This window comes from Adiantum capillus-veneris, chromosome 24, assembly GCF_014529385.1.
Source record: "Adiantum capillus-veneris isolate H3 chromosome 24, ASM1452938v2, whole genome shotgun sequence".
Classification (NCBI taxonomy): domain Eukaryota; kingdom Viridiplantae; phylum Streptophyta; class Polypodiopsida; order Polypodiales; family Pteridaceae; genus Adiantum; species Adiantum capillus-veneris.
This window is the reverse complement of record NC_140954.1, coordinates 8,651,549-8,674,497: the sequence shown is the minus strand read 5'-3', so window position 1 is coordinate 8,674,497 and position 22,949 is coordinate 8,651,549. Positions and strand designations below refer to the sequence as shown.

The window sequence follows — 22,949 nt, the reverse complement described above, 5'->3', positions numbered from 1 at the left end:
CAATCGCTCGGTCCATCAGTGTGCCTCTGGTGTGAGACCGGGGGGGGGGGGGCTCTGCTGTGGGAGTGGCTCTTGCGGCTGTCCCGTGTCTGCTCTGAAGAAGTCTGTGATCCGTCTTTGAGACTGGCTAGCCTCGCCATTCATCAGGCTATCTCTGTGTCTGCGCAGCTCGAGCAAGAACAAACCCAGGCATCTCTGATCTTTGTATCCCATGACTCTTGAGAGTGGTCCAAAACCCTCTCAGAACAAGCAATGGAAGCGGCCTCGTATCTCATAGTGGACGGGGCAGCGGCATGTATAGTGTAGCTCTGTCTCAGGTTCCAAGTTACACAAGGGGCATGTCCTGTCCTCTGCTGGTACTCCGCTGTATCTCCCAGTCTCAATCCGCAACTGGTGAGAAGATGTGCGTAACTGGCCAATAGCACATCGTATCCCATGAGACAAGTGGGTCTCCATGTATCTGGGTCTCGCCACAAAACCATCTCCCGTAAGCTGGAGGAGGTGGTCTCTGTAGAAAGCCATCTTCGTGCCCAATTCCTGTGCTAGTTGTATCCATGTCCTCCTGGTGTCTAGCTGGGTCAGGTCTTGGCGGATGAGCTTGGTGATCTCTGACTCTGTAAGAGTGAGAGATGGTGCATCCAATGAGTACTGGAATGGTGGCAGCCTGTCTATGCTGAACCCATGTGCCTGAAACCATGATGTCCTCTCCCCATACCAACATGTTGTATCTCCTTGTATGGCTAGCTGTTGAGAGGATTCAAGTGCTATGCGAGCATATCTGTCTCTAGGAAGTGCCCATGTGCGGTTTATGAAGGAGACTGATCTGGTGAGCGCCTCCACCACAAGTGGGGGGGCCGCTAGCTCTGCTCGGATAATGGCCCGTGGTACTGATGCCTTGGCTCTAATGAGCCGCGAGATCATAGAGACGAGAGGTTTCTCCATGTTCCCCCATCCATCTGAGCGACCCGGCCTCCCGTGGTGATCCAGTGAAGGTCCCCATATCTCGGTTCCATAGAGCAATGCTGAAGCCACCAAGGTGTCAAAGAGCCAGAGCTTCGTCCAGGGCTCCTGAAACTGAACCTGCGAACACATCCTCTCCAATCTACCCAATGCTGCGTGGGCTCTAGTAAGTCTGGTCTCTGCTGCTCTTCTGAGTGAGAATGCAGGTCCGCTAAAAACCACTCCAAGGTAAGTGTAAGCGTCTGTGTACTCCACAGTCTCCAGGCTGTATGTAAATGTAGGTGCTGAGCTCCTGATCCACTGTGGGGTGGTATTTAACACCATAACCTTGGTTTTACCCAGGTTGACAGACAAACCGCTTTCGTGGACCCGCTTTCGTGGACAAACGTATGCAAAGCATCCAATTGACATTGCATTCCTTCTGGGGATTCGGAGATCAACACTATGTCATCAGCATATAACAAAAGTGGAATCCATGTCCCTGCCAACTGAGCACCTTTATCCCCATCGCTGTCAATGTAGTCAAAAACCTCATCCACATAGATACCGACAAGAGTAGGAGAGAGCGGGCAGCCCTACTTCACCCCAATAGTGGAGTGAACCGGTGAAGAAAGTCCCTCCGGGGTGCGTACATGCCCTACTACTGATCTGTACAATGCCATGATCCCCCAAATGAGTTCTATGGGTACTCCCATTTCCTGTAGTCTGCGCATCAGTCTAGCTCTGGGTACCGTGTCGAAAGCTTTGCGAAAGTCCACAAAGCTACAATAGATCCGTCTCCCATGAGATCTGCCTTCTTCGATGATGGCCCTAAGTGTTAGGATATGGTCAAGAGTAGAGAAGCCTCTCCTCAATCCTGCCTGCCCAGTTGCACGTATCCCTTCCCTCTTTGCCCATCTACTCAGCTGTTGCTCCAGAATGGATGCATACAACCGTGTCAGTGTGTGCCCAATCATAATAGTGCGATAATTCCCAAGCTCCATGGGGTCTCCTGATTTGAAGATAGGTACGATCGTAGATAGGCTCCAAGAGTCTGGTAGGCCCTCACACATGGCCCGGTTAAACATAACTGCTAGAAGCTCTGCTAGTAGGTCTTTGGCATGCATGAAATGCTCACCGACTAGGCCATCATGATCATATGCTCTCCCAGTCTTCATCTTGTCAATAGCTTTCTTCACCATCTCAGCGGTGAAAAAGACACATGCGTGAGGGCATGGATCGGGGGGGGTGGGGAGGGCCGGCTGTCCAGGTACTGTGTACAAAGATGATGCGTACTGGCCCCAGGTCTCTGTGGAGGAAATAGCATTTGGGGGGGGGGGGGGGGGGGGGGGGGGGGGACTGCTCATGAAAGAGCCGCCACGCCTCATGCGAGTCCTGACTCAAGAATAGCTGATATAGATCCTGCTCGAGTCGAGCCAAAAAAGCCCTCTTCTTCCGCCGCACCAGGCGTCGGGAGTCAATCTGTGTGACTGTCTGTGAGTGACGTCCCCCAACAGCACCTCCCTTTGAAGTCTGGCTCTAGTCTGGCGGCACTCCTCATCGTACCAGCTGTTTTGAGGCATGCTCCCTGATCGGAGGCTCTGCTCAAGCTGGGGTATGCTTCTGCTGCTGCCTCATGTAATGTCTGTGTCAGTATAGTAGTTAGCTCTTCCAGAGGTCGCCCCGGGTCCTCAGTGCATAGGCGTCTGTAGATTCCGTCCATGTATACAAAATCCGTCTCCCGTGTGAATGTGTAGCGAGTAGGGGCTGCTACTCGTGGCCTGTGTGCTACACTGGACTGGAAGGAGATGGTCATCGACACCAGAGCACGATCCACTGCCACCCCGATCGGTCTGGGCTCAACTGTTAGATCCTGGATACTAGAGATGAGATTCGGTTGTGCCATGACATAGTCCACTGTGCTGGCTCCATGTCTGTGTGGGAAGCATGTAAAACCTCCCGAAGCAGGAAATCTCTGTAGGCCGTTCAAGATGGCCAATCCATGTGCAGTGCCCATGTCTATCAGGTGTCGCCCATACTCAGTACATTCCACATCGTGTGATAGTCTGGAAAGGCCCGGCTCTACAACATCTAGCTCTCTTAGCATCTCCTCTGAAGTATCATAAAACACTGCCTGGTGATGGGCAGTCCTAGCATTGAAGTCCCCTAGGATGATAATGTCACCGTCCCTAGAGAACTCCCATATGTCATCATCCAAAATAGAGAAAGGGAAATGTCCTTTGGGTGATGCATAAATTGATGTACTCAGGGGAAAGTAGCAAATAGCTAGATAGAATTATCTGGCTGTCTCTGCTTTCAGTCTCACCCACATGTACCTAGCCTGCTCGTCCCTGCGGGCTATATGTATCAGTGCCCGCAGATCCTCTCTAAATAACACTGCCACTCCCCCCGAGCCCTGCCCTCTGTGCTCTGAGCGTGCCTCCTGTCTGTAGGCTGTCTCCCACCTGCATCCACTGATGTGACGCATGGATTGCACTGGGGCCTGGTGTGTCTCAGAGTAAAAGATGATGTCTCTTCCAGTAAAGCTATCCTCAAAGGCACCCACATCAAGACGCATAGATCCATTGCAGTTCCAGGCAGCTACTTTGAGTGTGGTCCCATAAGTCTCGCACCGTCATGTGGAGCGTCATTCTAGTATTACCACTTTTCCGTCTCCGTAAAAAGCGATCTTGCCTTTTTCCCTTGCCGCTCTAATCTCCGGCATTATTTCCTGCATATGAGTGATCTACGAGAGGGTGAGATGATCCCCGAGAAAGATGCCAATCTCTTTAAGAGTTGGTCTTTTCTTCAAGAATGACTTCTTTGCTTCCATGGAGGGAAAACGGAGGATGAGTGCTCTTTCTTTTGAGGTTTCTCCACAGCTTCCATTTTTCTTTATGTTGCCCACTCTCCATGCCCTTGTGTGCGTCGGCTCATGAATCCCCATCAAGGCTGTGAGTTCTTTTAATTCTTCGTCCACATTGCCTTTGTCTTTAAGACCGCAAATTCTCACATGTAAAGCGCGCACCCTTCTCCTCTGCTCCTCCTCTAGTGTCTGATTAATGATGTTGTTGGGTGTGGGCATGGGCGTTATCTCCTTGCCTTTTCCTTTCTTGGCCACCTTGATCCATTTCTCGGCTTCGTCCGCCTTCTGTTGAGTTTTGGTAAGAACATCCACCCAAGAAGTCGTCATTTCTTTATGTTGCTCTTCTCCTTCTTTGCTGGCCCGTACTTGCTCCTTGATCGTGTTGATTTCTTCGATTATTGAGGGTTGCAGTTCGCCCTCTTCCAGTGTGTTTCTTGATCGTGCTTCGGCGAGCTCTTTCTCGAGTGACGCGATCTCTTTCTCTTGGGTCGTCACTCGGTTTTCCAGCGTGCTTATCTTGCTCTCTTGGATCAGCACGCGTCCTTCGAGCATGTTTATTGTGCCCCAAAGGTTGCGGTTCATCTTGGTCATAATCTCCGTCATCTCCTCTTTGCATTTTTGAATGGCATCCTCTAGGGGGTCGGCTTTATCGTTCATCTTCCTCATGCTTGATCGCCGTCCGCAAGGGAGTTAGGTGTACGTGTGCACCCACCCTAGCAGCGGGCGCGGCGGCTCCGAGTCACTGGATGTACGTGTGCACCCACACTGGCGGCCCTACACGTAGAGGATGGACATCCTACGCGTGAAAGGAAAGGAGGGGGGGTAGCGGGGGGGGGGGGGGGGGGGGGGGGGGGGGGGGGGGGGGGGGGGGGGGCATGGCATCGCACAAGTAGGGCAGGGCAGCGGGCGCGTGGGTGGAGGGCAGGGCTGACGTGAGGGTGCAGCGCAGGCAACGGGGCCAAGGCAGGCCGGGCGCGAGGGTGCAGCGTAGGGCAAGGGGGGTGCGCGAGCAGGGCAGAGCAGCGCAGGGCTGCGGGGGTGCGCGAGCAAAGAGAGAGAGAGAGAGAGAGAGAGAGAGAGAGAGAGAGAGAGAGAGAGAGAGAGAGAGAGAGAGAGAGGAGAGAGAGAGAGAGAAATTCATCGCTGCACAGAAGGGTTTTGTAATTCATGATGCATAGTCCGTGCTTCTACAAGCGACGCAAAGCGAAGGATTATTCATCAGTGTCCCTCATTAAGGAATGCTTGCACGAGGATTTTGAGGATGCCTCTAGGGCCTGGGAGGGTCCAAAACCTGAGAAAGAGGTCCTCATTCCCGTTCAACAACTGATAGATCCTACCGCCCAATATGCGCTAAATGCGGTGATACTTTTCTTTCCTAGCAAAATGCCTACGGCTCATGATGTAGGACAATGGGTGGATTTCTTGCTTAAGCATCAAGTGGTTCGAGGAGTTTACTTCGGCCCCAAGGTTTCTACGAGGTCTTGTTGGCGCCCGGGATGCCCTGCTTGAAATGTCACCGTTGGATTCTTACCAAGGACTACCAGAGTCTCATTCGACATAAATGTCCAGTTTGGGTGGAGGCGGTGGATTATCCCCGTGCATGGCGTCATTTTCTTCCACTATTGGCTGCCCAATTGGGTAAAGTAGTTTGTCCTCCCAGGTTGGATGCGAATACTAATAGATATTGCATCTTGTGGGATACAGACATCCCCACGCCAGTACATATAACAATCAACTCAGGGGACTCACTGGTAGGTAAACAACCCTTTAAGCTGAAATGGGTCAAATTTGCCAACTCATGTTTTCACTATGGTAAATCCGGCCATATGCAATCTGAATGTCGAGAGTCGCACCTCCTGCCTCCTCCTCGATCTTTACCGCCTCCACAACCTTCCCCTCCCCCAAGCCCCCCCCCCCCCCCCCCCCCCCCCCCCCCCCCCCCCCCCCCCCCCCCCCCCCCCCCCCCCCCGAAACTTAGACACCTTGGTAAGCCTCGACTTCTATAGCACCTTTTGTGGAGGGAAACAGAAGTAGGCATCAATGTCCTCGACTCCTCATTCCAGGGTAAGAAAAAGAAATAGAAATGGGAAAAGGCAAAGACAAGGACACAATGAAGGATGCCTTGATAATCCCCAAAAAGAAGGTTAAGGTTCGAACTCCAACTTCTTCGCGTAATTATGTGCTTCAACTCAAGACTGCATCTCAAACGAAGCTTCCCAATAATGATAATAAGTGTTTGGCGGAGGCATGGGACAAGGTGGTGCGTTCGAACAAGGAAGCGGTTACAAGTGAACCAGTTTCCTTGTCGGGTGCCCTTCATGCCATGCCTTCTAGCCAAGGTCATGACGTGCCTACAGTTGCTTGTTCAACGGATGAAGATGTGCTGATGGGCACCAATTCTTGATTCTCTTTCTCCTTTTCCCTTTCTGCATATTGCATCGTATGCATAGTTCTTTGAGGTGCATTTCTTATAACGTGCATGGGTTATGCAATCACGACAAGTGGAGGCTAACCTGGTATTATGTACATACATGTAAGGCAGATGTGGTAGTTCTTCAAGAGCATACTCAACATCATTTTGCTGGTCAGACATCTTTATTTGCAGGTTATTGGATAGCTTATGCAAGCAACGCCAATTATTCCAGAGTGTTGATGCTTGTTCGGCATAAATTACAGCCAACTCTTGCTTTTAATGACCCATGTGAAAAGTGGCAAAACAACTCAAGTTAGCTCAATATTTTCCGAGGGACAATCAATTTTCTCATTCCAGATTGAAGCTCGGAGCTCTTGCTATCCTGAGTCATTGGCTTCCCCGAAAATCTCATCCAATAAGGAGTATATTCTCATTCTAGATCAAAGCTCTTGATATTCCGGTGTACTAAAATTAGCCATCACACCCAGACCGTGCTGATCTGAACGAGTGTCTTGATTCACTAATAAATACATACCCAAGCAATCTCCTCCAATTAGGAATATTCAGTGGTTGGCACATTACAATGCAACACAAATGCTCACATATGTATATTACAAAACATGGAAACATATAGCCGCTAATGAACACCCCCCCTGCAAATAACCATCCCGGTCCGAGCCATGAGCTGTTTAGCAACTTCCTCATCACTCCTACAAACAACTTAAAAAGGCCCGCGCCGTGAGATATAGAGGCCTTTTACAACCAAACACTCCCCAAACCGCAGCTTGCGTCGTTCGAAGGTGCCGAGAGTAACCACTACTCGGACTTCTTAATACTCCCCACTTAAATAACCATCTAGGTCCGAGCCATGAGTAACAACAACAATACTCCCCCCGTAAATAACAGCACGGGTCCGAGCCATGAGTGAAAACAACAATTCAATACTTCCCCTGCAAATAACCACAAGGGTCTTGGCCATGAGTATGTGCAAGCATTCTCACATCATTTCTCACTACTCCACATAGGAGTAAATTACCAATCATTGAAACTAGTATTGAAACCAAAGTCAAAACAATTCAAATCGACACCAAGACACGTTCAAAACAAATAGTCTCCATTTCAAACAAATTTAAAAAAACTGTTAAATCAAAGTGAAAAAGCATTCTTGACATTAGACAAGCTCGAAAGTCGACAAGGCTTCTATCCTGAAACCTGCACCAAAAACAAGGGTTAGATTCCTTCCATAAGGTTGTAGCCGACTGGAGCATGGTCCATAAGCTCTTGGACAGACAATGTTCGTATAACGGTGATAGTAGTCCCAAGACAATAGCAATCACATTGGACCTCCAAGGTTATCGGTTTGAGAAGAGAGACTTGCTGAGAGATGTCGAGCAATTTCGAGCTGCAATCGGCTAGGGTTTCCATGGCAAGCATTTCAGGATTACCCCCTCTCCCAGAAGCTGTACTCCGAAGGAAGATGTCTGAAAGCATGTAACTTCAGGTAAAAAATTTCTCAAAAGCTTGCCAAGTCCTTGGAGTGTGCGGCTTGGTCGCTTAGACATCCACCACTTCATGGCACTGCCTCTGAGAAAAACAGTGGCTCGAAAAAATCTTTGATCCTTCTCTTGCAAGTGGTCTTGCGTTCTTTATGGCTTATGCCCCATAAGTCAGAGCGATGAAGACTGGGAGCACGCCCAATGCGCAATGGACTAAGGGTGGGAATGACTAGTAAGTCCAAGGCAGGGACACAGATTCTTTGATAAAAAATCCTCAAAAGTTTGGAATCGCCATCTTGCTCTATCCGCTCTTTGGTAGGTCGGGTGGATACAAGCTCCCATCTGTCCAAGGTCAATGTGCTTCTTTAGCTCGTTTTGCGAAGTGAAGGGGGGGGGGGGGGGGGGGGGGGGGGGGTCTACCAGCCCATCTTCTCGTCCAGAGTGTTGTGTTTGAATTATTAAAATTTAGTATCATTCCATGTTGAATCTAAAGGGAGTAATCAATGTATACAAAAGTATTTTAAGTGCTCGCTTAAGTTTCTGTAACAATCCCATGTGTTATTCTAGCTACAATCTAGCCCCATTTACCTTCATTATCCTCATCAATGCTTATTAGTTTGTTACCAAGTTTCCTACTAGCAAGTTTTTCTATGCAACTTTCCGTTGAGCCTTTTGGTTTCATAGACCATTTTGACCTTATAGAACATTTAATTTGTAATCTCACGAACACTCCCACACCCAGATGTATGCATACCTACACGTACACATACGCAAACAAAAGACCAAGCATGGTAACACAAGTGCAAGAAAAATCGACTTGATAGATTGCATCATGCAAGTAAAAGAGTCTTGATTTACCTTAGATAGAAAAGAACCAAATTCATCAAGCTTCTTTTTCAATGGAGTCATTTCCTGTTCAACATACAACAAGAGCACTATTCAAAAACTAGAGGATACCTGCAAACAAAAAACTGACCACTAATCATTTCAATTAAATCGCACACAAAATGCTAAAAAAATTCAAGTCCATGACTACATCGCTGCAAAGATTTTTTTGCCCGATTGTTGCAACCATGGCATCATATGTATGCACAAACATACATAAATACAAATGTGTATGCATGCGCCCAGGCTGTATATCTTCTTCTACAGATACATTTATATATATAGATATATGTATGAATGTGTGGGTGGTTGTGTGTGTATAGCTAGATATGTATGTAATGTGTGACTAGCTCGTAGTAATTACAATAATGGGCGAGACATCCGGAAAGGCTGAAAAACAATCATAAAAAGCATTGGACTGCCCAAGTAAAATGTTTACCAGACCCAACAATGACACAAAAAACTCAAGAAGCTGAGGATCAAAGTATAGGTAGGGCAAAATGGAAAAACCACTGCCATAATAAAAAAACTGCTGAAGATAATTGTGTTTATAATAAATAACTCAAAGCAACCGGAACCACACCCAAGATAGAGAATAGTTATATTCTATTACTGCTGGGGCAATCAGCAAAAAATCTTACAATGGCCGCCAGAACAGTGGCCAAAGAAACGGCATCGCAGCTATTTGTCCTCAGAATACAAGAAGCACCACAGCATCTTAAAACGGTCCCATTGTGCTGGTGGCAACAATAACATGAAGAAGAAGCCAGGGCACCAACAGGTTCGGTGCAAAGGGGTCCCTCCAATATGCAGAGATTAGTGCAGCACCCATAGAGTGGAGGCACTTACTAGACTAGTATCATAATTATTCATAGCCAAGACATGGATACGCGTGGATAGCCCAAGTGTGCTCTAGGTACTTGGCAAAGAGAGGAAACACTACCCAGTGTAGAGATCCGCAAGGTTTATGTCAAAAGTTGACGATGCGGAAGCGCTGAACCAAGGAGAGAAGCATGAGAGAGAGAGAGAGAGAGAGAGAGAGAGAGAGAGAGAGAGAGAGAGAGAGAGAGAGAGAGAGAGAGAGAGAGAGAGAGAGAAGAAGAAGACGAAGAAGAAGCGTATTTTAACGTCGTAGGAAACTATCCCAAGAGACCTTAGAGATCTATCCAACGAGGAGAGTTATATACTCACCTTAGCAAATGCCCTACCCAAGATTTGACAAATAAGTGAAATAAATACCTAAAGCCAAAATATTTATTGGGATCACATTGGCCTATTCACTTGAGATGTTACAAACTTTAACACCCTCTCTACAACTCATAGTGGGCATAAATAGTGAGACCAAGTCGAAGAAGAAGCTACCATGGACACTAGAGCACCAGCCGTCATGCTGAATACACCTCGGATTTGCTATTATCAACGTGTCACTTGAGCATCAATTGCCTCATACAAAATTACATTGTGGACCACACTACGTCCAAGAATCCCCATTCATGAATTGTGAACACATCATGTCTAAACTTTCCTAGATAATGAACTTTGAAACACAACATGTCCATAATCCAGCCACCAACAATGGATTGGTGCGCATATCCATAGTGTTTTAGATATGTCCCATTGGTTCCTTGCCAGATGCATGTGTATTGAACTCCAACCCACGGATTCAAACACCGATAACTTGAACTCCAACACATGGGTCCAAATTATTTGTAGGGAGCACAGTTTCCCCCTCTCTGCCACTCACAAGCCTCTCCCTGGCTGAAGCTAGTGGCAACAATGGCATCCAGCTGACTAGAAGGCTAGAGTCCTTGCCAGTGTAGTCACACTAGCAGACTCCTTATTGTCCTTCCCTGAGTCATTATCAGTGCTTTCCTCATCTTGCTTGCCTTAGCCTTTGTCCTTTGTAGAGCTTTTGTCTTTGCCTTTAGATCTGCAATCTTTAGACAAATGACCACGCTTCCCACAATTGTAACAACCGCTAGTGGACTTCTTTTTAAAATCCAAAGTATCAAGTGTTTCACCACCTTTGTTAGAAACTCGAATTTTACCTTGCATGATTAACATGGCTTCCTCCTAATGAGAAAAGACCTAAGATCATCAAATTCTAGCTTTTCTTTCGTGATTTAGTGCCCTAGATACCGTTTCATACTCAGGTAATTCCGTGACTACCAAAGCAACTAAGTATTAACGAGTGCACCTTTCATAGACGATAGTTCATCATGAATAACCTTAGTCTTCACGAGAAAAGACTGCATGGAACATCCAGTTGGAAATCATTGGCAATCTTCAAAGTCTATATGGCTAAAGAAATTTTCTGTTGTAAGAGATTCCCAAATGGCCGACATTGCCTTCGCATTGCTCGCATCCCAACAACACATGATTTTTGATGCTACTCATCCTGAAAACGGGTGTACATGTTGTTGGAATCCCTTCTAGGATGCGGCTCTAAGCCAGAGACTATATCTCATAAGCCTTTCTACGTGAACCAGAGTCGCATTATCAAGTTCAAACGAGTGTGATTATCGTCGTTCAGTTTGTCGATGGCACTTGAGCAAGGAAGCCCCATGTTGCATGTGCCATGTACAAGATCTGGAGAAAAACCGTCTTCCTTCTCGCACTTCAAAAGGCCTAAAAGATTCCCAAGCGGCTCCAAAAGATTCTGCCCAAAAGCTGCTCCAAGATCTGTACTTCCAAATCACCAAGACATTGTCGACTTTCAACCTATGCCCTAAGGCGCCCACCATTCTCCGCACACATCGTTTTAACACGCTAAGAAAGGAAGAGGTGGGGGAAGGGGCTTTGCCATCAAGGGGAGCTCGAGTAGCGTTTCGAAAGGCAAGGGACAAGGTCGTCTAGCTTCCGTCGTAGGCGCTTACAGACGCTAGCATTTTGAAACGCTGGGTGCAACGTCCACTGTTTCAGGAAGAGATAGGCAACAACGGGGAAGAAAATAAATACCACACGCACAGCGTTTAAGAATGCCGCCACAAGAGGGAAGAGAGGAGCGTCATGGGTAGAGGAGCGCCTTCTCTTATCAATGTTGGCTTATCTCGTCCAAGGCTTTGATACCATGTCAAAGTTGACAATGCGGAAGCGTTGACTGTTTCGGGAAAGATAGGCAACAACGGGGAAGAAAATAAATACCACACGCACAGCGTTTAAGAATGCCGCCACAGGAGGGAAGAGAGGAGCGTCACGGGTAGAGGAGCGCCTTCTCTTCTCAATGTTGGCATATCCTCCAAGGCTTTGATACCATGTCAAAGTTGACGATGCGGAAGCGTTGAACCAAGGAGAGAAGCACTAGAGAGAGAGAGAGAGAGAGAGAGAGAGAGAGAGAGAGAGAGAGAGAGAGAGAGAGAGAGAGAGAGAGACAGATGAAATGAAATGAAATAAAATGTTATATTAACGTCTTCAAAAAGGCCAAAATGACCTATGAGACCAAAACGTTGTGACCATGTATCACTCTAGTTTAGTGTCAAGGGAACATAAAGATAAAAATAAATGAGCGCACCTAGAGTGGGCATGTATGTAAGCCTAACCTCTATCCTTATCATCATCAATGTCCTCATCACATAATAGATCAGCTCAAAACATATGGGGAGTGGATACATTCACATGAGTGCTAATGAGGTGCACAGCGGGGGAGGCAGAGATTGGTGATCATCCCATGAGCTCTCTCATGGGTCTGTGCAATATGCCCTCAATGTCCTCCATGGTTAGCTCTCAGGGAGGGGGGGGGGCTTGATGTCGCTCAATGATGCTCAGTAGCCTCCGATGTCGACCTCATCTACGGTGTGAAGATCCTCGCATCCTCGGGCATGGTGAGCAGCCAAGTTGGATGGCTCTCTCAAGAAGAATGCCCCAATGAGGGTGTGACTGGCTAACTTGCGGTGGGCCATCCGGAGTAGTCGTTGTGCTAAAAGTAGTGATCTGGCCCTGTATGGATCCTCTATGCGTAGGCCCTTTGCTCCTAAAGGTAGTCTCTCTGAGTCTACAGAACTCCATCAAAGAGGGACCTAGGCACCTCTGATCATAGTAATCCATGATGCGGGCTAAGAAACCAAAGCCCTCTCTTTAAAGGCAATGAAAACTACGGCGGATCGCATAGTATGTGTGCATTCGTAGATAAAGTGCTCCTCTGTCTCTGGCTCTCTCTGGCAAACCTGGTATAATCTCTCCTTTGGGGGTATACCTCTGTATCGACCAGCGTGCCAGAAAATCAGCCCTTGGCCATGAAAAACATTTACACAACTCAAAAGCATCTGATCCCAAAAAACTAGAACAAAAAGCTGTCAACGCATTTCACGGAAATCCGTACAACTGCCACGTGGCACTGCTAGTGCAAATCGGGGACGTCCGTACAACTGCCACGTCAACATCTTCAATGCTTGTGTGTGTGTGTGTGTGTGTGTGTGTGTGTGTGTGTGTGTGTGTGTGTGTGTGTTGGTCCCAAGGACGTGGCCTATGTCTCTCTATGTCACAAGGACGTGGCAACTGTTAACTATGTCATGAGGACGTGGCAATTGCTAACCTTAGTTGTTGGTTTCTTTCCAATGATTTTTGTTTTATTTTGAGGCCCTCTTTTTGAAGTTGCAAATAGTCGGACATTCGATGGCCAATGTGAACGGTAGTTTGACCCGCAGACGGGAAGTTCGTCAGCACTAGAATTCGTACAGTAAGAGGATGTCTAGACTCAATCCAAGGTCATGTAGGTCCCCACGTCGCACTTAGCAAGTTGGTGGATACCAGGAAGTGAACTCAATAAAGGCATAAAGTCAGGGTGGGATCACCCTGACTTTATGCCTAGACTCAATCCAAGGTCATGTAGGTCCACGCGTCGCACTTAGCAAGTTGGTGGATACCAAGAAGTGAACTCAAAAAAGGCATAAAGTCAGGGTGGATTCACCAACAGAAAGTATCCGAGAGTTGGGCCACATTGCACTTTTGGATGCCGTCCCAATGAGGATAGATGGTCAGATGACCAATAGAAGCCCAACGAAAGCATCTCCTAAAAACTAGGAAGCTGCGATTTTGGGCCGTAAAATGTGTTCACGTCATTTCCTTTCGAATGACAAGGGGAACATTTTACACTCTGCTGCGAAGTCAACTTGGCAACCCGGAAACGGGAAAATGCTTATAATTGTGCCAAGTGGCACATTTTAATGCACTTTCCTCGTGCATGAAGAGGTAGCGTTGAATGTTTAGCTGGGAGGGCTCATTTGTGAAACCTGTCAAACAGGTTAAGAGCTATGGAGTGCTTCCTTTCCTCTCTATGTACAGTGTGGTGCTAGGAGTGATGACCTGCACACTACACACTGCTCTCTCGCTCCCCCCTACGTGCAGTTATGCGATGCCCCACAAGAAGGCTCTTCATTTGACTGATGTAGAGCTGTGTGGTTTCATGCTTTTGTACTGAGGCTCCTTGAGCTAGAACAGGAGTAGCTAACTGCTACTCCAAAAGCAGATACCGGTGAGGGTCATAACCTCACCAAACAGGTGCGTTTTCAGCACTGTGTATGCGTTGTAATTTGATTGTTTTTCAGCCATACAGACACTAGAACCATTGGGAACAGTGCCCCACTGACCGAGGACAAGTCAGGGCTGTTTAGGGCTGAAAATAGGGCAAAAACCAGTAAATACAACATGCCGAATTTACTGTTTTTGGGCAGGAATCAGAGGGTTTATGCTAGTGGAAGTCAATTCTATGAGGGAAATTCATTTCGCGCAAGTTTTGGGGCTGTTATGCTGCCGAAATTTGCCCAAAACATGTGGTATCTACCTCGATATAGGTAAAGAATTCCCAAGACTCTAATTTGTAATTTACCCTCTCAAAGTATAAAGAAATACTGAAAGGGGCGCCAATTTTGGGGCCTACACGTTGTCGACGTCTCCTCGGAGCATTCTAGCTTCCGAGTCGTGTGTGTACTTAAGTGTTAATTCCTGTCACAGGTTCCTTTCACAAAGCTCTCTCTCTCTCTCTCTCTCTCTCTCTCTCTCTCTCTCTCTCTCTCTCTCTCTCTCTCTCTCTCTCTCTCTCTCTCTCTCTCTCTCTCTCTCTCTGTGTGTGTGTGTGTGTGTGTGTGTGTGTGTAAATTGAAGTAAAGAATTTCGGGTGAAAGCCAAAGCCTACCGGCCCACGGGCCGGTTTCAAGGTTCCGTTGTCGGGATATCAATCACTTTTTCCTCAAAGAGTGAGCCTTGGTTGTTTTTGGTAAAGACAGAGTACAGGAACATGGGATTACACTATGGCCGACAAAGGGAAGGGCATTACGGAAGAGGGTTCCTCTTCGAAGGACGGACACGAAGTTCCTATGGTGTTTGAGATTGGCGAGAGCTCACGGCCATGTCAGTCTGTACCTCCTGTTCATGTGAATGTCCCTCCGATAGTACAAGGCTTTATGAATGGGGATTTGAGGATGATGCGTTCAGGACTCAATTAGTTGCCGCGGTGAATGTCTTTTCGCAAGTGGTGCAGAATCCAAGGTTTATGGAGTTCTTGCAAGAGCAAAATAGGCAACCTACACCGCGAAAGGTTTTCACTGCAACCAGGGCCAGTTTGGGGTGCCACAGGGTCATTTTGGCATGGCTGGTTTTTATGGACAGCAGCCACATATCGCAACTCTGATGCAAAATGTTAATGGGCAAGATGTGCCGACGATGCCTACTACCGTGCCCATGTTGCAGACTATTCATTATGACAATTTGGGGGCATTGGAAAAGCCGAAAGCTTACAAAGAAGGTGGTGCAGCTGTGAAGTTCAGCACTCTCAGTGGCTTCAAGGATAAGGCAAAGGCTCTCACTTTCCTCCAACAGTTTGATACAGCTTATGCAGAAGGGAATTTTACAGAGGCCCCTAAAGTCAAGAAAGCTGCCACTTTCTTAAAGGACAATGTGCTTACATGGTGGACGACATTCTTAAGCAAGGACAGGCACCCGCCACTTGGGTCTACTTCAAGCAAACGTTTGCATTTGCTTGGCTGTCAAATGAATTTGAAGCCGACGTCATGATAGATTGGCACCAGCTTACTTCGGCTACATGCAAGAGCTTGCTGGTGTACAATCGGAGGTTTTGTAAAGCGTTACTCTCAGTGACCTCCTACACAATTGTGCCATTGACAGAGCAAATAGAGAAATATTGTTGTGGGCTGCCTAAAGGGCTTTGGGACTATTGTCCCAAGAACAGAGTGGCTACCCTCACCCAGCTCATGGAAGTTGCTAACACTGTTCCTACCTTGTTGAAAAGAGAGGATAGTGGGTTTCCGAGCAACAAGAAAGGAGGGCAGCAAAAAAAAAATCAGCAAAGAAGCCCTTTGTGAGAAAGGCTCCTGAAGCGTCACAAGGGTCAGAAAAGGCCACCAAAGATAAGGACTTAGCCGGGACTTATGGAGCGCAGGCAAAGAAACAGAAAAGGCAGCCTTTGGTGCACAAGTCGCTCGAGGAAAGGTCCTAATGGCTGAAAACAAATGATTTATATGCAAGCAGCCTCGTCACTTTGCTACCAATTGTCCACGAAGGAAAAGACCAGCTGACTCAGATGATAAAGAAGATCAGAAAGGCAAGAAGCCTAAACCCACGGTAGGTTTGGTGCCAGACATGGTGGGTGATAGGCCTTGTACAGCTGCCAGTGAGTTATGCAGGGCATGGGGTAAAGTTAGGGATCAGACGGCACTCATCTTCTTTGATCCAGGTGCCAATGCAAACTTTATCTTACCAGAGTTAGCTATGAAGCTGGGCATCAGAGCTGAACATTACGGCCCGAGTTTGAACATTACGGCTTTCTACAGATGTCTTTAATAAGTTTTTCAAAAGAAAAAATCAATCTTTTCCATGCAACTAATGTTTATAGACAGTGTAGTGCATCCAATGTCTAGCGCTAACTCTTGAATACTCCTTTGTTCATAAACTGTAGGTAGTTGCAACTTTAGCTTTATTGCTGTGTTCTTTGCCATGCATTAAAGGTGCTTGTACACGGGAGAGAGTTGGCAATTGTGCAGCAAAGAGATGTTGATAATATTTTGAATATGTATATCAATCAAGGTGCCTCCTGTTATTTGTTATGGCCAGCTGACTTGCTCTTGTCAAGAGGTTTTTGTCCAAGATAAATTGTGTGATCAATCAGGTAGACTTGATGGGGATCCGTACTGGTGCAGAATTTGGCCTTCAGCAATAGCACTTGCAGAGGAGGTATGTGTGTGTGCTTTGCATTGACTATAATTCTGACAAGAAATGTTCATATCATCATTGTGTCATTTTGTATACGCGTTTGATATGAAACTAGATGTATATGATTTTATGCCTTTGGCTGCTAGATATAATCTTTTCGAAGTTGTGTTAACACTTAGTTTGATAATTGCATTTGCATCAAAGGAGCATTAGCAAAAAAGGCTCCTTGCACTTGGGGCACGTAACTTGGTTGATGGTAGCCTGGCTTGTCTTGCATTGCATTTCTTTCCCATCGTCCTTCATCCAAAAAGGCTTTATCACAAACGGCGACGATTTTATTTGACAATACTTCACTATATTTTTTCTTCTTTTGTGTGGTTATGGACCTCAAGCTCTCGACGATTTTGTTTGACAATGACTTCACTATCTTTTTGCTTCTTTTGTATGGTCATGGACGACAAGCTCACACGAGGTAGGCTTTCTTAGTCCAAAAAGCAAAAATACATGACATATGCTTTTGGCATTACCCTAACTTAGATGGCTAGCCTCTGGGACCTATCAGCTTAGTGCTTCAACACCATTATCTTTTCACTGCTTGCTTTGAGGTTTTGACTGACCCTCCCTCTTTCATATATCTTTGTGACGCGCGGCAAAGTTGCTTCCGTACCGTACGGAATGCACGGTACGGATCGATCTGTACGTGCTGTCCCTCCCCCCCCCCCCCCCCCCCCCCCCCCCCCCCCCCCCCCCCCCAAACCGGCAAAAAAAAAAAAAGATTGCTTGGGCTGCATCACATTTCGACTTTTTGGATGTAAATTTGGGGGCTTTAGGGCCTCTCAGATAAGTGATAGGAGCCCTTTTTAACGTTTTGCTAAGAGTTGAGTCTCTGGAGAGAGCACAACAGACTCACAGAGAACCTGCAAAGTGAGGTGCAGAAAGCACACTCCGCCGCTCCAATGCATAGATTCCATCGACTATAGGTGCTCAGTGGTGTACATGGTCTTTAAATGTAACATGTGTTACGTCTCTGAAGATGTTGGTTGTAAATATTCTAAAAACCTCATTACGTTAGGTAGTTTTTGCCAATGGTACATACCTAAAAATTTCCTCTGTATGTAACAACAAACCACGTACATTACGTGCACATCAACCTTGGACGTGCCTCCCTTACAATTGCATGGCAAGATAGGCGGAACTCATGCACGAGTTTGGTTCAGAAGGGTGCGATCCAACTACTTTTGCAGGTGCTCTTAGCTGAATTGTTGAGATCAACTCTCTCTCGCCAACAGAGATCTTGATTTACTTCTACCTTTCTCTTATAGGACTATAGGTCCTTGGTAGTGCTTGCTTGGACAGCCAAGCTAGCGTGTGGCGGGTGGTATGGGAGGCTAGTCCTTGATGAAGCACTAGGGCCAGAGTAGCTGTAGGCTCCTAGGTTCGTTGGGCTCTTTGATTGGGAGGTGAGTCATATGACATACGCTCAACTCAATAAAGGTATAAAGTCAGGGTGGGATCACTAACAGAAAGTATCCAACAGTTGGGCCACATTGCACTTTTGGATGCGGTCCCACTGAGGATAGATGGTCCGATGACCAGTGGGAGCCCAACGGAAGCATCTCCTCAAAATTAGGGAACTCCTATTTTGGGCCGTGAAATGTGTTCGCTTCATTACCTTTGGAATGACAAGGGGAACATTTTACAACTTTGCCGCGAAGTCAACTGGGCAATCGATCAGGAGATTTTTAGGCGGCAACCCCGAAACGGGAAAATGCTTGTGATGGTGCCAAGTCGTGCATTTTAATGCACTTTCCTCATGCATGAAGAGGTAGCGCTGAATTTATAGCTGGGAGGGCTCATTAGTGAAACCTGTCTCACAGGTTAAGAGCTATGGAGTGCTTTATTTCCTCTCTATGTACAGTGTGGTGCTAGGAGTGATGACCTGCACACTACACAGCTCTCTCCCCTACGTGCATTTATGTGATGCCCCACAAGAGGGCTCTTCATTTGACTAATGTACAGCTGTGTGGTTTCATGCTTTTGTGTTGAGGCAAGAGCCTCCTTGAGCTAGAACAGGAGTACCTAACTACTACTCCAAAGCAGGCACCGGTGAGGGTCATAACCTCACCAAACAGGTACACTTTCAGCGCTATGTATGCGCTGTAATTTGACTTTTTTCAGTCATACGGACACCAGAACCATAGGGAACAGTGCCCCACTGACGAGGACAATTCGGACTGTTTAGGGCTGAAAACAGGGCAAAAACCAGTAAATACAGAGTGCTGAATTTACTGTTTTTTGGCAGGAATCAAGGGTTTACGCTAGTGGAAGTGAATTCCAGCAGGGGAATTGGTTTCGCACAAGTTTTGGGGCTGTTATGCTGCCGAAATTTGGCCAAAGCATGTGGTTTCTAGCTGGATACAGGTAAAGAATTCCCAGGAATCTACTTTGTAATTTACCCTCTCAAAGTATAAAGAAATACCGAAAGGGGCGCCAATTTTGGGACCTACAGGTTGTCGGCGTCTGCTCAAAGCATTGTAGCTTCCGAGCCGTGTGTGTACTTAAGTGTTAATTCCCGTCGCAGGTTCCTTTTGCAAAGTACTCTGTCTCTCTGTGTGTCTAAAGTAAAGTAAAGAATTTCGGGTGAAAGCCAAAGCCTACCGCCCCACGGGCCGGTTTCACTCTAGGTCACTTGGGCCCCATTGGACGGGGCCCCATAAGTTGGTGGGAACTCCTCTTTAGTAACAGGCCACTCGATAAGACTTTGCAAGCTCGGTCGGGGTCTGCGGGTTGGCTCCGTTCTTCAATGGCTTGACTTCACAGGAGTTTGCGACAGGTGTATTTTTCCTTTTGCCTTTTTTAAATATGTACTACATATTTTTATTTATTTTATTTTCACTTGTTTTCCCCGAAACCCTTGAAAAGGTACAAGCGCACAACACGGAGTGGCGGAATTCAACCCCAGAGAGTACTGGCCCCAAACCTTGGCATCCTATTTGGTATTTCTTTATATTACTTGAATTCGGTACAATGCCGATATTCACACTCTGCACCTTCACCCAGAAGTATGTCATAGAATGAGCTCTATGCACATATTTAAAGGCCCTTTGAAAAGCAATTACATGAAAAGCTTCAACTCAAAAACATCTGGTCCAAAAGCGTGAGCCCAAAAAGTTGCCAACGCGTTTTGCGAAAATCCGTACAACCGGCCACATCATTAGCGTTAGACCCGTGCGGTCGTATAGCTGCCACGTCATCAACAATTTTGCAAGGAATTGAGTGTGTGAGTGGTCTTGCTTTATTTTAATGCCTTTATGTCACTTGGGCCCCATCAGACAGGGTCCCATAAGTTGGTGGGAACTCTTCTTAAAAATAGGCCACTCGGAAAGACTTTGTAAGTTGGTAAAACTTCTTTTTCTGCTTCTCCTTCTCCACCCAGGGTTTAGGCTCCTCGGCCAAGATCTGTAGGTTGGCTCCATTCTGCAATGGCTTGACACGTCAGCAGTTTGTGACATTCACCGCTTTAATGAAAAGCTTGCCTTCTGTTCCTTTGTCTCATGTAGCGCGATGATTTGCTCGTGCGCATCTGTCTCTCCCCTTTGCACATATGGTAATGCCCCACTAGTTGAGCTTCTCAGTTGACTATTTACAGTTCTAGGGGTTTTATGTGTGTTTGCCAAGGCAAGAGCCTTCTGAACAGGAACCGGATTAGCTAATTGCTAATCCTCCACACGTACGCACAATTCCATCGCAAAAGAAGGCAAATTTGGAGAGTTTTCTCGTGTGGAAACTCATCCAAATCAGAGGGGACTGTCCCACTGCGTGCTGCTGTGTTTTTCTGCAGCTTTAGGAGTTCGCACCTAAACTGCAAGGAAACACGAAAAGAGCCTCGCGAAGCCCTTGGGATGCTTAGACAGGCCTTTGGGCGCCTGGAATTTTGTTACAGCTCACCGAAAAGCTTCTAAAATGCGAGGGAATTCTTCCTAGAGGTGTGCTTTTGATCTACAGGGGTTTTCGCGCTGTTATGCTGCCGAAATTAGGTCGGAAACCTACGGTTTCAGCCCTTCATGGGTTTGGACAGCTTGGTGGGAATTTGATCAAAGTGTTCGGAACATCTATTTTTAATTGAATAAAGAAATACCGAAAGGGGCGCCAGTCTTTGGGGCCTAGAGGGTGTCGGTCTTCGTGTGCGCAGTGACATTCTAGTCGGTGGACGCATCTGTGTTCTCTTTTCTACTCAATGCTCTGTGTAAAGTTAGCGGGTAATTGAATTAGTATCGCCCTGTACGGTGTACATGCCGGTTATATGGTTCCGTCAACAGGATAGTCATTTTTTCTTCAAAGAGTGCAACGTGGATTGTTGTGTGTGAAAGCAACACAGAGCTTGTTGTTATGGCAGAGAAGATAGACCAAGTACCTGAGGAGGGATCTTCCTCACATGGCACGAAGAAAGTTCCTTCAACTCTTCAAGAAGAGGACAGGTTGTTCAGAGCTCAACTGCGTAACGGCATGGAAATGTTTGAGCAGTTGGCTAACAACCCAAGGATGCAGGAGTTCATACACGCTCCTACACAGGAATGAACTCCTGTGTATGACAAAGCCATTGCTCGAAAAGGAGATTTCCAATGTCACGCTCCGACACAAGGCATGACAAAGCCGTTGCTGGAAAAGGAGATTTCCAATGCACAGAGTACTCGTGATGTTCGAGGGAAAGCCCATGTGATTGAGCCATAGTTACCAGGAACGGGAACGGGGAACGGGAACGCGGAACAAAATGTCATTCCCTGTTACGGGTACTCACGTTCGAAACACGGAACGGGCATTCGGAACGGGAACTTGGAATGGGAACGGGGAACGGAGACCTGAAAACGGCCATTCCCTGTTACTATGGATTGAGCAACCAACGGTGTCCATTGATCCCAAGCAATTTGCTTTACCTGGACAAGAACCGTTGTGAATGGTCAAGGCATAGTCACAAGGGATGCCCATTTTTGGGCCTCCCGTCCCAACTTGCCGTCCTGTCCTCTTTTAAACACTAAAAATCCATTTGAGCCCCGTCCCCCGTTCCCACTCCTCGGGACGCGTCCCTTGTGACTGTGGGTCAAGGCAGTCATGAGCAGGCTATGCGTCAAACCCTTCCATTACCTACTTCCTACCCTGGTTATTTTGAAGGTGGTTCAATGTTTCAAGCGATTGTTGGACCTGCCACAGGTTATATGCCAAGGAATGTGTTTGGGACAATGCAAACACGCATAGTTAACCCTATGAATGGAAACATGGGTGTCTAACCAGGTTTTCAGGGTGCCTATGGTCAATTTTGAATGCCTGGAACACAATTTGTTATGGCTGTTTTTCTTTTCCGAGAAAAAGATCCTTCTATTACACAAGACGTTTTGGACAAATTCTCACAATAATTCACACATTGTGACTTACCTCAACATCATGAGCTTCTGTGAGGGAGGCACCACATACCTAGCTAGGTACAATTGGGGGCAGGGGACGGGCGGCGTGATAGGGGGCCCCCAATCATACCTAGCTAGGTATGTGGTGCCTCTCGAGCAGAAGCTCATGATATGCATTGTATGAAAAACACTGGAAAAGACTCCATTTTCTTACATGAGAAAATTTCTAAATCTTCTTGTGTTAGTTAATGAACTGCCCATAGGGCTACAACCACCTCTACAAGAGAGGGCTACAACAATCCTGACGGGGAGACTCTCCCAATAAAAAAAACAACATATGTACAATGAGGCTAAATCAAGAGATGGGAGGGAAAAGCCACACTGGTGGACGGTAATGCCATCTGAGCACACCCTGGACCATGGTGAAGAAAGGCCCAGGGCGCCAGAGTCAAACAAAAGCCTCTTTGAGCTCCCTCATGCGGTCGAAGCTGCCCTGGAGTCTCTCGAATTGTCCTCTGAGAGTATGGATCAGCTCTAGCCAAAAATCCCGAACAGTCTTTGCTGGTGGTACAAGGCGAGCCTCGGAGATGCGGAAGCAGCGGGCCCGCCAGATGAACCAAAGTGTCAGGCCGCAGATGAGCTCCCAACACTCCTCTCTCTCACTGCACCACTCCTGTGGTGTAATCTCTGTAGCAGGCTGGAGTGTAGGTGGACCCCCCTCATAACTATCATCCTGCTGGTGGAGGATAGCTCGAACTAAAGTGCCGGGCCCGTGAGAGTGGACCAAG

At 47.0% G+C, this 22,949-nt stretch overlaps 1 protein-coding gene across 5 annotated transcripts in view; it reads right to left on the bottom strand.

Moving 5' to 3' along the window:
• Positions 1-22,949, bottom strand: part of ECA3 (endoplasmic reticulum-type calcium-transporting ATPase 3) — a 215,251-nt gene that overhangs the window by 56,102 nt on the left and 136,200 nt on the right. For all 5 annotated transcript variants that reach the window (XM_086497970.1, XM_086497971.1, XM_086497972.1 and 2 more), the window contains one exon: positions 8,573-8,626. In XM_086497970.1, coding sequence (XP_086354096.1) covers positions 8,573-8,626 — 54 coding nt within the window. The remainder of the gene's footprint in view (positions 1-8,572; positions 8,627-22,949) is intronic.